Here is an 18,356-nt window from a genome sequence, read left to right on the forward strand (position 1 = left end):
GCTGTAAACCAGGCATTATGTTCATTTGTATTTCTGTGAATTTTGAGAGCAAATGAATAATCTCACCTGCATATGAGATGGCAAGTGAAAGGAACTTCAAAAAACAACCAAACCCAATTTCAATTTCTTTCAAACTGTGTTCAATTAAATGCTCAATTAATTTAAATGGATAGACTGTAAATAAAATAATGCACATGATTATCATCTAATTAGCACTGGCCAGCATTAAAATGTGCTCATTACTGAGTTGTATGGTATCCTAAGGCTCATGATTAGTAATCAGGGTGTACGTGATTGGCATGGGTAGCTGCCGGAATGTAGCTACTCAATGAATCAGAGTTAGGATGAAATACGCCTGAAAAAAGGAAAGAGAAATACATAGCCAACTTGTGTATCGACAGTTTTCTCCTTTCTATAATTCAGGTGCAATTCTTACTCTCAGACACAAAGAGAAAAAGCTCAGAACAGCAGAACATCTGTAGAAAAAGAGAAATTTGCACTCAAGATGAAACAGGAAAAATCCCAATAGTTACCATGACAGAATACAAAAAGAAAAGAAAAAAAAAAAAAAAAAACCTTTGTGTTCATTAGCTGAAAGTATGAAGTTCTATTAAATAAGGTATGGAATCAAGGTCTTAAATTTTCATGAAAGTTAAAAATTCCAATTATCATTTCAATATAACTGCACAACATTTTGTAAATTAAAGAATCCATGCCTTTACAATTTCAGCATGTTAGTGTGAAATCAGCAGACTACAGAGGAGAGATACAATGGAAATGACATTCCTTGTTTATATATATGCATATGCACATTCCTTGTTTTATATATATATGAAGCCATCATGGAAGGTGCTATTGATTAGGTTCACTGTTTTCCTTCGTTTTTCTCTATTACAAATGCTAGTATGTCTTTACCTTTTCAGAATCTCTTGCAGCTAGAGAAGGTCAGGTGAGCCTGTCAGGCTTATGAAACACAGGCATTAGGCTCTGTGTGGGTTTTCCCTTCTGAAATAAAGCCTCAGCAGGGAAAACAGCTACTTCCCTTTCTGCCTAGATGCAAGAAGCTATGCTGTGATCATGTGGACAAAGGCTTTGTTACATTTTGATAGCAGAGCAAGAAGACTTGAGCCTGATTCCTGTATATCCCCCAGCTGGTTCATCAGCCTTGGCTAATTTTCTCAACCTCTTTGCTAAAAGAGAAAAGGGCATATTTTGCTTGCATATGGCTCTGGAGTAGTTTGTTGTGTTTGCTTGGTATGAATAAACATAGCTTTTAAAACAGATTTTTATTAATAAGGATATTGAAGAATAAGTATACAGAAAACTAAGCTATTCTATGCTTAAATGACCTTCAGATATGACCTTTAAATCAAGAGATATACTTAAGTGATTTTTGCTTTTGTTTGCATTTTTAGAGTCAGGTTCTAGCTATTTGGCTAAGTCTAGTTGGGAGCTGTTTACATATCTCAGATTACCTACAACTCATGGCCCTCTTGCCTTAATATGGTATTATTATTAGCATTTGCTTTCATGTCTGATATTTTAGAAAGATCTCCAAGTTACTAATTTACAGGCTGACCCAGTTTATCTGTTTGCACATTACTACTATGGAAAGAAGGGTGGCAGTTCTTGTAGCTCATTTTAGTGGTTTAAAAAAAAATTCAGCTTCCCTGCTTTAAATAAAGGAAATTGTTAATTAGGTACTTCACATGATATGTTGGAACTATGATGGTCATGTTCTCTATCCCTCATTAAGTGTATTGGGCTTATACTGAGAACATCTGGATTCCATCTAAAGGTTATAAACAATTGAAAAGAAAGTATATGACAGAGAGGATAGAATTGAAAGTACAGTGTAGAAAGATAGGAAATCATGTCACAATCAACTGATAGGGTCTTAGATTCAATTCTCTCAAGTCCATAAGCTAGAGGTATTCCTAGGATCTATTCAGAGCTACAGCAGATATCTGGGAGCCAATGGGACCCTTTTCAGGGCATGGATCATGTCCTTAGCCCTATACCTCTAGTACGCAAAGGCACTTATTAATGTCAAGTGGATGGTTGAAGAGTTAGAAAGCAAAAGTCCAATTTGACCCTGAAGTGATCTCTGAACAGTTTTTGAAACTGTTTTCTAATGTTCCTTTACATGGTCGTCCTCAAATATCTTAGTATTATGCAGTTAACTGATAGAGTTGTGTTGTGTTGAAAGAGGCACATTTCAACAGCATGAAAAATTAAAATATGATTGATGTTTTTAATTTTTAGAGATATAATTACATAATTGCCCTCTTCTCTTTCCTTTACCCAAACCCTTCCATAAATCTCCCCAACTCTCTTTCAAATGCATGGTCTTTTTGTTTCATTAATTGTTGCTATATGCATGTGTATATTCATATATATTCCCAAATATATAGATACACCCTTCTCAGTGCACATAGTGCTACATTAATAATTGCTACATACATGTGTGTCCTCATATATATTCTGAAGTATATAGATACACCTTTCTCAGTCTATATATTGTTACTTGTATGTATGTTTTAGGGACTGACCAATTGGTATTGGATAACCAACTGGTTGAGAGACGTATAATCTGTAAACTTATGAAAACACTAGTTCAAACATAGTCACTTTTCTCACACAGTAAACATCTCAAACCCCACCTCCCACCAAAAAGTACTCCCTCCTCTCACTCAGTGTAGCATTTTCTGTATCTGCTAAATATCCTTCTAGCAAGAATTTCCATCTTAAGGCGTCAAGGAAGAATGGAATTGGTAATTTAATTAAATGAACAATCAGAGAGCATGAATATGGATAGTCTCATGTTAATAATTTTGCCTCATTATATCAGTTGAATTATTTCACGTCTTCTAGTATTTCCTTTCATAGCCATAAAACATGAATTTTAATTGCTATAGAATGTTTAAAAGGCCAAAATGTGTTTTATAGATTCAAAATTGTTTAACAAAGGAGTAAATTTCAAATTGGATTACAGTCCTTTTTAGAATTCATAGCATTGTTCATCTCATTAAGTAAAAATAAAACAGTATCTATGAAACACATTTGCCACAGCCATTCATATAATCTTTCCTGTTCCTTGTCATAGAGAATGAACAACAATTCCTCTAGAATCTTCCCCCAAGATAGAGCACTTCACAAGAGTAAATAAAAGTTGAGGAGGTGTTACAGTTTGAATAGAAAATGTCCCCCATAAGCTCAGTTTGTAGATTTTTAGGACATGTGGGAGGTTATAGAACCTTTAGGAGATGGGCCTTAGCTGGAGAGAGTGAGTAATGGAGAAGGGTCAGGGTGGTCATAGCCAGACCCTGTTTCCTATTACCTGGCGGCTTCTTGAATCACACAAATGTAAGCAAGCAGCTGCCATGAGCTCTTGCCACCACGGGTCCACCTGCTGCCTGCCATGCCCTCCCCACTAAGATGCACTGCCCTCAAACCAGGAAGCAAAAACAGATCTTTCCTCCCTTAAGTTGGTTCTTGTTGGACTGTGATGAGAAGTGACTTGTATAGAGAGTCAAGAATATCGCATTTGACTAAATGTGCTCCTGAGTCACAGCTGCAATGAACTTTCCAATCTTAGCCCATGTTACACACCTTAGTGAAGAATCTAGTAAACTATCATTCTGCTCAGTGGATGAAGTATCAAATCGTCCTCTGAATTCATATGTCTCCAGCCATAGATAAGCATACTTCTCAGACTCCAACAAAGAAGGTTTCTTTTTGTACAATAGATAGTTTCTAAACTCACAACTAAAGTGCAGAGAACAAGTGACTGTGTAGCGTTCAGCCACAAATGACATCAACAGCAAGCTGTCCCTTCCCCAAAGCTCAAGAACCATTAAGGAAGAAGAGCTAGAAAGACTGTAATAGCCAGATGTTTGAGGAGGATTGGGGCAAAAAGATGTCTTCTAGACATGACAGGACTGATGTATTTATGAACTCACAGTGGGTGTGGTTACCTGTATAAGATCAAGACAGTCAGCTTTCCAGCATGGAGGAGAATGAGGTATGGCTCATGGCCCCCATGCAGAACTGAGACTCTACCCACAGTTTATTCCTTCTAAGTGGGGAAAAGTCATCTTTTTCTTAAGGCTGTGGCAGCTGGTAGGTTGACACTTACCTACTGGGATGGCCCCACACTCGAGTATAGAGGTAGCACAAACTGAACTCACTTAATGGATGTCCTAGTTGTTTTTCTGTTGCTGTGATAAACCACTTACCAAAACCAACCAAGGGTCAGGGGCAGAGATGGGGTGGAGAGGATTTCTTTGGGTTACAGGTTATAGTCCATTGCTGAGGGAAGCCAGGGCAGAAAGTCAAGGCAGGTGGGGGAGGATCAGGAAGAGCTTAGGAGGAGAAGGGATGAATGAGATCAATAAATGAGAATGGCCCCCATAGGCTCAACTTTGAATGCTTGGGGTGAAGCTGGTGGAACTGTTTGGGAAAGGTCAAGTGTGGCCTTGTTGGAGGTCAGCTTTGAAGTGTCAAAAACCTACAGCATTCCCATGTAATGTTATCTCTCTCTCTCTCTCTCTCTCTCTCTCTCTCTCTCTCCCTCTCTCTTTCTGCCTCATGCCGGAGGAGTCAGATATAAGTTCTCAGCTACTGCTCCAGCACCATGTTTGTCTGCCTGCTTCCATGTTTACCACCTGTGACAGCCACAGACTCTTTCCCTCCTGAACCATAGGCCCCTGAATTAAACTGTTTTCTTCTATAGGTTGCCTTAGTCATGGTGTCTCTTCACAGCAAGAGAAAAATAACTAAGACAGAAGTGTGATAATACATTATAAGAAATCTTCAAAGAATAAAAGTATGTCTTTTAATATTTAGTAAACTTGTACTACTTACAAAACAGCCCCTCAGAATGGCAGTATAGAGCCAGATTGGAGAGCAGGATTGGTGACGCTTGTCCAAGGTGATGACTGATAAACACCATGAAGTCCTTTGTACATCCACTGCCTTTGAATTTTCTGCCATCTACCCACTGTATTCTAATGCTGTTTGGTATGCGTAATTGTGCTGTAACTGAGCCTCTTCAGTGGCCAAGATGGGAAAGGCATGAACATACCAAAGCGAAGAGTTTAAGACGCACAGCAGCACCTCAGGACAGATGGAATACTTTCTCCTCCTTTGTTAAGTCAGTGCAGCCTTTGGCTAGGAAGGTAGTGACAGTCCAACTTCTCTCCCCTGGCCACAGTGTCTAATGGCAGAGCTTGGAATATTGCAAGGACAAAAAAAAAAAAAAAAAAAAAAAAAAATCTCAAGCACTACTTCCTTTTAATGCAGAATTGCTAAACTGAGAGATGTCAGTGTTTGTTATAGGCATGGTGGGTCAAACACCATCCAATAAAATGGGATGTGTGCTCATGGAAGGCAGCCCGGGCAAGCAATACTGTTTAGAAAACAAGGCCCGGGGACTGAAAAGCCATTTGAGAGTGGGAATTACAGTGCGACTGAGCCAACAGTGTGTTCTGGTAGATAAGAGCTGACTGAGGGACTGTTCTCTTCGTTTCCCTCGGGGCTGCATTCTTTCTTTCTCTGGTACCCATCACCCGCTCTTCCTTCTGTTGCCCAGACCCCAAGGAATGGGTTCAGCCCTCATCTGGCCCAGCACTGGAAATGAAATAACTGGCAGTGGAAGCCAACACAACCCCTGGGTTGTGCCACAAACTAATCCAGCAGGACCCCAGCTGCCACACGTATTTATCTCTGTGCCCTGTCCTGGCAGCATCTCTGAGGAAGCAACAAAGTCTTTGAACTAAAGCCATTTTCTCTTCAGAGATCACATGGCTAAATGTTGGAGGAAAAAGTAAGATTCTGAGAAATTAAGAATTTATAACAGAGCAGGATTAATTGGTTTTACACTAACCTTTATAACCTCAATCTCTGAGTTTTCTCCCTCCTTTAGAGAGATCGTTTCTGTGCTGCCTAAAGAAATGAATGTGCTTTCTTCTAAATCATGACTGCAATCTCCAACAAAGGACAGCAAAGGAGTTAATTAGTACTCTTCACAAACCAGCCTTACATTCGACATAGACTTTGATTTGTCCTTTGCAGAACCCAAAAGAAAGCATTTATTCATAGAAATTTTCTCATGAGTTTTCACTGGAGTTGCTTCTAGATCGCATTCTTTTCCTGGAACCAAGATGAGGACTTTAGAACATTAATGAAGCGGCATCCTCTGACCTCATGGGGGATCATCAAATGACAAATCAAACACAAGGGAAGGTTAAGGTGGCTCTTTAGTTCCTTGGCAACATTAGATCCAGGTAGGTATTCATCCAAAGAAGCTATTCACACTTTACAAGGAGACCAAGACCATCACTGAGGACAAAGTCTTCAGGGCAATGGGACACTTGGAGATCATTTGTATCTAGTTTCTAAATGACCATAAAAGCACTGGTATCAGGTATACATGTATGCTCAAAAAAAGATGAGGAAAACTTGGTCAGAAAGTCATCTGGTTACCCTGAATGTGGCCATGAAGTATGGGTAAAACATGCAGTTTTGTTGCCTTTGGGTTCCCAAGACATGGTGCAGGGAGGATGAACCCAGACTCCTCAGTTTGGTGCAGCAAAGCTGAATTCAGGGAGACCACGGTGGCCAGAGCCTACAGGAAGAAATCAGGGAAAAGGGATCCCACATGTGAGGAAGTGCCTCTAGAAAGTGCTGCAGGCCCCAGCTTTAACCTGCTACAGGCTCCCCCCATCACCATTGGGACGGTAGACAATATAAATTGTGTTTTCAGGTAAAAGCACTGTGGGGTTGGACTTGTAATACCCATCCCAGTGGTCACTAAACACATATTTAAATTTACTGAGAACAAGTAACATTTATAATTACCCTTCCTTAGTTGTATTAGCTGCATTTTTAGGGTTTCGTAGTCAATACAGCGGCAAATACCTTTATCTTTCTAAAAAGCTGAATTAAAAACTGCTGGGAAAGGGGAGGTTTGAGGGCCTGGAGAGAAAAAGGGAAGCCAAAGCGAAGGTGTCACTGAAACAAACGGGAGAGCTGTGACTGGGTGGGCTACAGGGAGGATATGGGAATGTCTACAAGATATACAGAGATAAAGAGAGAGACTGAGGGAATGACCGATCAATGCCTGGCTCAACCTGAGGCCCACCTCATGAGAGAGAGCCAACTCCTGACACCATTAATAATACTCTGCTATGTTTACAGATGGGGGCCTAGCCTAACCAGTTTCTGAGAGTTCCTCCCCTCTCCCCCAGCAGCTGATCAAATCAGATGCTGAGGCTCACAGTCAAGCAAGTGGGAGGGATGGTTACAAGAACCAGGAAGGGATAAGAACGCTGCAAGAAGACCTACAGAGTCAACTCAGCTAGACCCATGGCAGCTTACAGACACAAAATCAACAGTCAAAGATCATATAAGGACTTGACCTAGGACCCCTACCCATATGTAACCAATGGGTATTTTGATCTTCATGTGAGTTCCCTAGTGTGTTGACCAGGTGCTATCTATGACATGGGCTCTGTTGCCTGCTTTTGATCATTTTGCCCTAGCCAGGCTGCCTTCCCTGGCCCTTAGGGGATGAAGGGGAGCTCAGCTCTGATTGGACTTGATGTGCTTGGGTGGGCTGGAGCGGGGAAGGGGGAGAGGGTAGTGCTTCTTTTCTGAAGACAAGGGAAGGGAGATAGGGTGAAGAGGGTAGCGGGAGGAACCAGGAGGAGAAAGGACTGTGATTGAGATGTAAAATAAATATATAAATAAAAAATAAATTAAAAAAAAACCCACTGGGAAAGGTAGTCTGAATATATTAAATGAATTAAAATGTCTAAAATGATTTTTTTTTCTTAACCAAGAGGTTTTTTTGGTATGTGTATGTGTCCATTTGATCTAAACTTTATGATAAATTTTGGATCTGTACTATTTAGAGCTATGCTCTTGGTTTTCAAGAATGCCTAATGACATTTTTAAGTTCTCTGTTACAGGGACAAGTCCACAGAGACAGCACCAACTTAATCTTCTACAGGAGAAGTTCAATCAATAGGCTGCCAAAAAAAAAAAAAAAAAAAAAAAAAGGTGACTCAACATTCTTCTTGGTAGCTAGCTTTAGCAATAATAAACTCCCTTGCATTTCTTTTCAAATGCATGTTTGATTGGGACAGCTTCCCAAGCCACTTGTCTAGATGTTATCATTCTGACAGCTCATGATATTGGCATTTTTCTCTTGAATATGCAGATTTGTAGACGCTTTGACTAGATGGATATCGTAAGTCAAATGAGCTCAATTTTGCTTATTTCTTGTGAATAAATTGAAAGCCGAAGTCTTCTCCATCATGATTAAAATCAAGCATTTTCTCCAAGGCCATACAGAGCTGCTTCTCTTGCTGCCTAAGCAATTTCAATCACAAAAGCAAATTGCCTCCATATGGACTCCTACAGGAGACTTCAACTAGATAGAAAAATCTCCTCACTAGGGACTCTGAGGCTTCATGGTAGATGGGGTAGAGACATTGGAGATTAATTATTGAAAATAAGCTGTGCCTCATCCCATTTCCTCTCTGAGGATCACATGTCATCTGACAGCTGTGTAGAGTAGCTGACGGGAGCTCCTCTATGGAAACCCACAGGGTATGCGTGGCAGGGACAGGCAAGCAACAGAAACTCCTGGCTATGGATGTGCTGTCCTCGTCCTCCCCCCCCCCCCCCCCCCCCCACACTCAGTCCCCGCAGGCCCAGGCGAAAGCAGGCTCAGAATATACTGGGATGGAGGATTCAAGATGAGCATTATTGACTCTACAGGAAACTCTGAAAAAGGGCTCAGAGGGAAGCAGGCCTAAGATGTGACAGGCCAGACAAATACCATGTGCTGAGGACTTCGGTAGCCTTGGTTTGGGACAGTAGCAAAGAGCACTGAAGAAATGAACAAGAACCATTCTCTTCTACTTCTTTCATTCTAGTTCCCCTGTCAACATGGGATGCATTTATTCTGAAGTAAAAGAAGCTTTTACATCCTCAGGGTTTGTTTTTGTTGTTGTTGTTTTGCTTTGCTTTTGTTTGGTTGGTTTTTTGTTTTGTTTTGTTTTTTTACTTAGGAATCACTTGTGTTTTTAAAAAGAACACCAGTTAAAGTGTTTTATAAAAAGCAACAGTACATCTTCTAAAAATATGCTTGGAAAGTAACCAATAATTAGCTGTTAGAGATGTTATTTTCCATGACCACTATAAAATTGCCTTCCCTTCAACTGGAATGTTTTCATATGTAATTATGAACTATTTAATATACCATCACCTAAAGTAACTCCTGAATAATATACTTGAGAGGAATTGCATTGCAGTAGACCTGAGGCTGTCAACATGTAGCAAAATCAGACTCACAATCTTTGAGCTTGATCAGAAAGACACGGTTATCAGCTGAAAGCCTAGAATTTCAATGAGGAAGAAAGTAACCTTACTGAGAAGTTGTCGCTGTAATATTACTAGCCCATAAATAATAATTTTCTAAAGTAAAGCACAGAGACCAATCCAGTGAACCAGTGCATGAGTACTGAATAGTTTTTCTGCGGTAGAGAAATTTGATTTTCCTGATTTTGAAAGACTTGACTTCTAAAATGTCCCAGTGATGAGATGAGGCTTTTCTGGTAAATAGTAATCGGTGGATTTATTTCAGCAGGCTTTACTGAAACACTGGCAAGCACTCCTATGAAACAGGGACCAGCAGCTAAGGGCTCCAGGTCCAGCCAGGAGCTTCTACTCATTTGCCCTGGATATACTTATGTGTCACATACACAGCCATTGCTGGCCTGGAAAAGACCCAGTACTCAGGGCATAAGTCAAATGGAATGTAGCATTTCAATGTCATTTTTGAAAAAAAAAAAAATGGGTGTCTTACATGGTCATCATAGAGTCTAAATACATGCATCTGCTCTTCTTGATTTTTTTAACTCCTTAAAAATAAAAAAAAGTACTGTTATAGTGATATGTATCAAAAGTCTTGAGTTCTAATTCTGGTTCCAAACTAGCATCACTATAGGCAAGTTACTTGATCTCAACAAGCCTCTATTTCCTTATCTGCTAAATGAGGATTTTGAAAGACTTGACCCCTAAAAATAAAACATGGAGATGCCCAAGTGAAGATAGGTTTTAACTGTGAACATTTCTTAAAGGCCCAGAGGAGCCAGAAGCAACCAGGCCTTAAAATGATAGAGGTGAGCCAGGCGAAGTGGCTCACGCCTCTAATTCCAGCACTCCGAGAGGCAGAGGCAGGCGGATCTCTGTGAGTTCCAGGCCAGCATGGTCTAGAAGTCCAGGACAGCCAAGGCTACTCAGAGAAACCCTGTCTAGATAAAACAAAAAAAATAAACCAAAACAAACCCAAAAAAACCCGACAGAGTCAGCAGGCAGTGGGGGATCTGTTGAGTGCTAAAGACTATGATAAAAAGGAAAGTCTTTCTGCTACGGGGACAGTCAGCATTCAGCCCCTGTCAACTGTCTTTACATGGGTTGTGTCAAGTCTATGTTGCTATATCATAAGGTTTTTGAAGAAAATGGAAGTGAATATTTCTGGCCATATACTGTTATTTTTAAATGCAACCTAGAAAGCAGATTAAACTTATGTCTGTGGGCAGAGCAGGACCTGTGGCCACTACCTTGTGACCTCTGCAGAGATCCCCCCCTCTGTTCTGTGGCTCAGCTCTTTTTAGTCTTCTTCTCACTGGGTGTCATTAGCATATGTATACCATAGGGAATTAGAGCCACCACCGTCAGTGGAATGGATGCGCTTTTACAGAAAGACAACAGGTAAAATAAATGTTCCCCTTGAGTTGGGATCTTGATGAAGTGATAAAGTTGCATTGTGGTCAGTGAGGTCAGAGCACAGAGCAACCGGAAGCTCAGCTTGCAGCCATTTTCTCCCCGGCAGCTCAGAAGGAACATTTCTGAGTTGATGGCAAAACCCAAGCCAAAGAGGACCCCAAGGTTCCTCACAAGTCCAGCAAAAGGCGTGCTGTCAATGTGGATCCAGTCTGGGTTGGCACACCACTTTTTGGCGATGGGCACAGACCACAGCAGGTCAATACCGAGCAGTCTGAGAAGTAGATAAAAGCCAAGTGCAAATAGGAAGAGGAAGATGTTGATCTTCAGGTACACAGTCAAGCTGGCCATGTGGATGCCTGGAGTGTGTTCAAATGCCTCCGCTACTAGCATCCCTAGGGATTGAAAAGAGATACAGACATGAGTGTGTGATCCTGAGGAATCCCTCTCCTCTGCACTTGGGAAGGTTTTAGATAACCAGGTTTTAACAATTTCCTAAAGTGTCTTCAGACATAAACTGAAAGCAGATTTAGTCTTTCAACTACCTACATTGGCTAAACAGGATCCGCCAAAAGTCGGTAGAACTAAGTGGCAATTCATTTTGCAGTCAGAACACTAAGCAATACAAAGCAGCCTCTAGGTGGAGTTAAGCTGAACAATAAATAAGAAGGTAGACAACTGAGACAGAGTGTCTTGGTTGTGAGTTTCAGGGTCTTTATGAAGTCCCCCATAGAAGATGGAAGCACAGTGTTTGACGTAATGGTTTGGAAGATCATCTTCACTTCACTCACACTTCAGGAAAGTCTGTCTCACCATGCAATCATCCTTTTATATCGTTGAGAGAGATTGGGTCAGCATGTACAGTCTCATGAGAGAGGTATTAAATCACCTATGCGCCCACGGTAGGAGCACTTATGTTAGAGGCTTGATAGATCGATCTCTGAAACCAGGAAACTGATGACACCACAATGCAGCAAACAAAATGAAGGTGAAAGAACACGACTAAACACAAGAGACCATACTTACCACCAATCACTCCAAGAATGACCTGATGAGGGAAATGCGTTGCTATGAATACTCTGGAGATGCAGACGCTGATTTGAATCAACCAGAAAACACTCCAAAGGAAGAACCAGGTCAGCCTGCGACGGGAGAATGGATACAAGTGTGAAGAATGGATACAAGTGTGAATAACAAGGAAATCAAAACACCTATAAAATGCGGTGGGTGGAACCTGTTGGCCTTCCTTATAGGAATCTTCCAGGAACGACATAAAACAATTCTACAGTCTTTCTTCCTCAACATGCTTTCATGCCTTCCATAGGATTCAAAAGCTCTCACACGGGACCTCATATTCCGCAATATTTAGTGCTAGGAATCCTCAAGGGGTTTATTGTTGACAAAGACCAAAATTTAATTATAGAAAGACCAAGGATTAAAGAGAAATGAGTCGGTCAAAAGAGAGGTAAGCAAGTGTTCATCCAAGTGGGAGAACTAATAAGGATTTGAGGATACCAATGTAAAGTGTAGACATTCACTGCATTCTCTTTTAAAGATTTAATTTATTTTAATTTATGTGTATGAGTGCCTGCATCTATGTATAAACATCGTGTGTGTGTGTGTGTGTGTGTGTGTGCCTGGTGTCCTTGGAGGCCAGAGGGGGTGTCTGATCCCCTGGAACTGCTGTTATAGATGATCGTGAGCCACCAAGTGAATTGTGGGAAGGGTCCCAGGACCCTGGGTTCCTTGCAAGATTCAGGAAGTACTTCTAATCACTGAGCATCTCTTCAGCCCCCACTCACTAAGTTTTTAGAAATGAAGACAATATTGCCATTATAAGTATCAAAGAGAAAAAGAAAAAATTTTAGAATAAACATATTTTTTTCTAAGATTGTTAGTTGGACGGGAGAATGACCCACATAGATTTATTTCTTACATTATTCATTATGACTCTGAAGAAGGAGAATGTATTTTAAATTTGTTATTTTAAAAGAAAGTTTATATACTGGTATGGTTGTATGGTATATTTTTTTTAAAAGTTGACACATTTTGTTTCTATAACTAAATTTTGGTCAGTTTGTCAACAACTTAACATGTAAGGATTCCTGGCATTCAATACAGCTTTATTTCTCATTTTAAAATTCCTTGGATTTTAATATTTTATAAGATTTTTTGCATGTTTCTGTTTCCAATCAAAACTGTACAATTTATGACTAAAGTGGCATTTAAGATTGCTTTAATTACAAAGAATTTCAAAAAAAGACAGAAGAAAAAGCCCAATTTCTACAAACAGTGAGTAGCTGAAAAGTTCTATATGCTTCTACACATTAAGAAATCTGTTAGCAGTAAGTCTAACATTCAAATTTAATTTTGCCTCTAGAATATTTTAATTAAAAAGACTGCATAGACTTTAACAGCTAGAATATATTTTACTGATCTTAAAAGCATTGGGTGTTCAAAGTAGGAAGCATAATTTTACTAAATAAATCGATGCATCTGAGAGCAAGGATGATCCTTAAAATTTTAAATGAATCTTAAGGCAAGAGAATGTGCATGCAGATATGTTTTCTTATGCGATTTTAGATGACGTGTTTATGAGCTTCCAGAATAATAATTGAATTTCAGAATCCCAAAGGCGTATTTAGCAAGTCATTAATCAGATAAACATTTCCAACTCAATTATAAACGTGGTAATAGCTGTGAGCTAATTAGGGCATTTTCTTAAAGCAGAATATTCATTTTCCACTCATTCTGCTACATGGGCTGTGAAAGACTAGAATAAGCGAATTTCATTGGACAACTGAAAATGTGTGAATTGACTGTTTGGAAACGACCTCACTTAGTCAACACTGTCTGGCTAATGCCACGGGAGTTGGAACAAGCTGACCTGTGCAGAGCGATAGAGGACTTATCCATCCGGCTGATAGTGCAGCTTAGGGCAGCTGTTACCATGACATACCAGACACATGATGAGCCCATTGCGTGGCCAGATGGACTTCCTGTAACGAGCATCATTTGTTCAAAAAGTGGTTAATTATCAGGATCAAGAATGAGACAGTAGGATGGCACATTTGGCATGGAAACTACAAAAAAATAAAAAAGGCTCATCGGACGCAGGTTACATATACTGCATGGAAGCAGAAAAAAATGAGGAAAACGGAATCATTTTGAGACTCAAATTCATCATCTCAAAAACACTTTAAAAAAAAAAAGAAGAAGAAACAGAGAAAACTTCTAGAAATATCTGTTTTTTTCCTCTTGGTCCCAGAGTAGCCTACTTTTGAGCATTTAGAATATGGGTGATGATTAGAATAATGGTTAGAGTTAAAATTGCCTTGTCAAATACAGAGACTGTGCCTTCTCCAGACAATTCCATTCTGATATAATAAGGCCATGAAACTTCCTGACTATTGTGAGCTTACGTGTATAATCAGTTATAACTTTATGTAATTCTACCTAACTTTCTTTAACGAAAATGCTTTATATATTAAACACTCACACACACACACACACACACACACACACACACACACACACACATGCAGGCATGCATGCATGCACACGCTCTTCTCCAGATTTTCAAGCTGACTGAATTCTGCAAATCAATATATTCAAGTATAACTAAGACCATGGGCAGTCGCACCCAAATCTAACACAATCTTATTCATTTTTCAAATGTTTTCAATCGACAAGAAAATTAAGGTTCTTCATTTTAGTATAAGGTTCTTATACTACATCCTGAATCAATTTATTTTCTTTATGCTGACAGGCTATCCTTGCTGTGCCTGTGGTTTACTAATTGACTTAGGAACAACTGCTGTGTGTGTGTGTGTGGAAATGAGAATGTGCATATTTTGGCCCCTGCAGTGAGATCTTTGCCAAACAATGGAGAATCCAATCCACAAAGGCACTAAAGGGGGTTGTGAATCTTGACAGAAAACACCTGCAATCAGGCCTTCTCTATTACCAGAATGGATGCCTTTCCTATACTGTTAGTTTTATTTTTAACCTCTTAACTTAGATGTGGGACATAACTTTTTTTTCCTAGCAGAAAGTCACTCAGGTTAAATAACAGACTATCTTAGAAAGCAAAGTACCAGTCACTTTTTCAGTTAAACACAGAATTTACTATAGGAATTCTTTCTCTCTCACTCCATACCCTGTGACAAACATTTCACAAGATGGAATAGATGCCAGGAAGTTCTAGGACCGAGAAAAGGGGCATTTTAGCCACCTCCAAGTTGTCAATTGATCCATCCACAAATATGGAATACTCTTAATCCTTGGCTGGTGGGACATACGGTCTGAGCAGCCAGATATTTAAAGAATTAACTGTGGTATTATAAATGCTGTGATAAATGTAAGTATGCTTTTATGGGAGCAAAAGAAGATATTCATAAAAGTCATTAGGAACTCGTATATTTAGGGTTTGTTTCAAAGGACTGGCAAGAATTTCACAAGAAGACAACTCTTTCACATAAGCTAAAGCAAAATGTAATGTTCTATATATATATCTCCACATAATATAGATGTTATACTTAATACAGGATCTTGTAAGTTAAAAAGAGTCTAAGAAGCCCTACTAAGATGCTACACAATCCATACCATACGGCTATGGGACACTACTCGTGCATGAAGATTTAAAATTACTTCAGGAAAGTGAGGCTTCTCTAATTGCTTACCTGGGCCTGTTTCACACGTAGTAGGAAACTGTTCAAGACATGGGCTTGAGTGATTTGGATAAATATGGGTTTCCTGGATCCACCAGTAAGGCCGATGTCCAAACAGTATCCTGTGGATAAACGAGTGTGGATTTCACATGTACTTAAACACAACAGCTGACTGAGTGGAGTCTTGTAACGCTTCTAAAAAAAAATGACTCAATTAAAGGGTCAAGGAGGAAAGCTCCTAATTAAAACGCTCTGAAATAACTCGGGTTCTGCTCTCTCATCGTTATAGAGGAGGGTAGTATCCCAGGTTTGGGGACCCTCGCTCCCATAAACAGGGTGCTTTCAGAACTTGGACTGGAATGACCGAAATAGTCGTTAGAATCATCAATCTCATTATTGCAGTACTAACTTCTTAATTATCCATAACATATGTGTCACAGGGTTTTGGAACCACTTCTAATTCAAAGTATATATTTCTATGCTTTTTGTATGTTCCGCTTATGAATCTGGTGTTTCAAAGTAACCAGTTTGTTTGGAAGATATTCCATGTCGAAGTACATGCCCCTGAAACTTGATCATTAAGTTAAAATTACAAATTTAAGAATAAATTTTAGGAAAGATAAAACATAAGTCTTACCATTTAAATATTAGATTGAACCAGTCCCCTATGACTGCTACCCATATCATCTTGGTTCCAACAGTCTGATCCAGTTGAAACCAAAGTGGGAAGTAAATGGAAAAGATGTTTCGGGGGTCTCCGACATTGGACATAAAATTTAGAAAGTCGTAGTAAGCCGGGTAGTCTTTCTGCAGATGCTGAATCATAAGCACTCCGCTCCGATGAAGGACATCCATCATGAAAAGATGCAGTCCTAAACACGAAGCAGCCAGAGCCGCAGGGCTCTGTGTCCAGCTGTCTTTATACGGTACCCGCGGGATGTGTTGAGCCCGGGACTTGTGATGCTGACCATCTGTGGAGAAAGCACGGTGGTCCTCCTCCCCACAAATGCTCATCTGTTTGTGGCTTTAGTTGGTAGGAAGGAGGTGCAGTACATGCTGATCTGAGACAATTTGGAGAGGGGCACTGCGGATTTCTCCTGCGTCTTCCCTTTGGGTGAACAGTTGGCCCATGTTTGCTTGAACCTTTCCACACAGTTCATTTCCCTCAAGGGCAGAACATTAGCGATCGCTATGCTTGCCTAGCAGACTACACGGGTAATTATTCCACGTCAAATCAGCCTCAAAGCCACGCATTTTAATTTCAGATAGACTGTGGCTTTCGGACTGTTCTACTGGGCCTTCCAGGAGAATGGTGGAGTAAATTTTTTTTTCCTTGAAAATTTTATATGATTCAACAGATTAACTTCTGATCATAGGTTCTGAGAGGATAGATCTTCAACATCAAAGAATGACAGGGTATGGATGGGAACAGGTAGAGGATACAGGGAGCACATGGATTCAGGTTGCAAATGTGTTGTTTACATTTTTGACTGTGAGGCAAAAAAACAAAACAAAACAAAACATACTTCTTTGGGTTAGGACTAAACTATGAGCAGTAGTAGCGGTAGGTAGGAGTGGTATTGTCATTGTCATTATTATGTTCCGATGTGTGTACGCCTGTGTGTCTGTGGCACAACATATTTGTAGAGGTCAGAGGACAACTTTCAGGAGTCAGTTCTCTCTTTGGGGGGAGCGGCATGGGGGAGATGCGGGTGGGAGGCTGCGGGGAGTGATGCCAGCTCAGCAGGCTTGTGGAGCAAGCACTTTCAGCATCACAGAGCAAGCCATCTCCCTGGGTCTACATTGTTTTTAGCTGACTGATCAGAGAGCAGTTAAGAGGTTTGGAACACTGCACTTGTGGCAGAGACAGAAATCAACTACAGAGGGTTTTCCACCAGTCAGGAATTTTTCAACCATTTGGTTTATTGAAGCTGTTCATTAGAAGTAAACGAGAAGCACCCAAACATGTGGACTGGGGTGAAGAGGGTGCAAGCATGGAGACCTCACATCGGAGTGAACTGATGCTTGGTCTAGAAGGGTTGATGGGGATTTAATTAAACCCCTCCAGATTCTGAAGGTGCAGCTTAGTAATGCCCTTCTCATCCCTCCATTCAGACAGCTGTCTTTACTAATCATAACTTCCTTGACCAGGGTTGGAGGCTCCCTGCTGGTTGAGGTTTCCCTGCTGGTTGAGTCTCCCTGCTGGTTGAGGTTGTAGTTCTTGCCTGGTCCTGATAGCCATTAGGAGCTTTGCACTAAAGGCAGAACCCTCTCCCCTCAGAAGGGTCCCCTGCTCTCTGCCTGACTCCATCTGGAGAGTGTCTTTAGATTCAGTCTCCCCACTTGATATAAGGCCTCTGACACAGCTCTGTGCAAGCTCTCCTCTCCCTGTGTCTATATGTTAATTAGGTACTGAGATTCTATTCTTATGATAGGAGCATGCTCTATAATGCAAATCAAGCATCCTTGTAGTGCATAGTTCCAATCAATTATGTACACCTATTCTTAGAGACCCCCACCCATTCCTATAGGGGTATGGAATTAAAGTTTATGCTCTGGAATTAAAGTTGAACTAGCCATCAGCTCATCCCTGGGTGTGTAATCCCTGTACATTCTTACCGGTCATTCCAGGCTTCCCCTCTCCTGACTTAGTAGGCTGCTGGGAGGCAGCCTCCAGCCATACAGCCATCACCATGAAGCCCTTCTAGAGTTGTCCCATCATTCTAGAGCAGTAGCTCTCAACCTTCCTAACGCTGTAACCCTTTAATACAGTTCCTCATGTTGTGGTGACCCCCAACCATAAAATGATTCCGCTGCTACCTCATAACTCTAATTTTGCTTCTGCTATGAATTGTAATATAAATATCCGGTACACAATCACAGAGGTCA

At 40.4% G+C, this 18,356-nt stretch overlaps 2 protein-coding genes across 2 annotated transcripts in view; one reads left to right on the forward strand and one right to left on the reverse strand.

The window, feature by feature from the left end:
* Positions 1-8,926: 8,926 nt before the first annotated feature.
* On the reverse strand, positions 8,927-16,586 carry G6pc2 (glucose-6-phosphatase catalytic subunit 2). The gene is made up of 5 exons (XM_055600832.1): positions 16,105-16,586; positions 15,480-15,589; positions 13,685-13,796; positions 11,824-11,939; positions 8,927-11,192 (listed from the first exon to the last, which is right to left on the reverse strand). The coding sequence occupies exons 1-5, from the start codon at positions 16,479-16,481 to the stop codon at positions 10,675-10,677; spliced, it is 1,233 nt and encodes a 410-aa protein (XP_055456807.1). The 5' UTR covers positions 16,482-16,586; the 3' UTR covers positions 8,927-10,674.
* The window catches only part of Spc25 (SPC25 component of NDC80 kinetochore complex), a 24,464-nt gene continuing 18,053 nt past the window's right edge, over positions 11,946-18,356 (forward strand). Inside the window, exon 1 of the mRNA XM_055600834.1 lies at positions 11,946-12,020. The gene's annotated coding sequence lies outside the window, so the exon portion shown is untranslated. The remainder of the gene's footprint in view (positions 12,021-18,356) is intronic.

Source organism: Psammomys obesus, unplaced genomic scaffold (assembly GCF_907164565.1).
Source record: "Psammomys obesus unplaced genomic scaffold, mPsaObe1.curated_primary_1811, whole genome shotgun sequence".
NCBI lineage: Eukaryota > Metazoa > Chordata > Mammalia > Rodentia > Muridae > Psammomys > Psammomys obesus.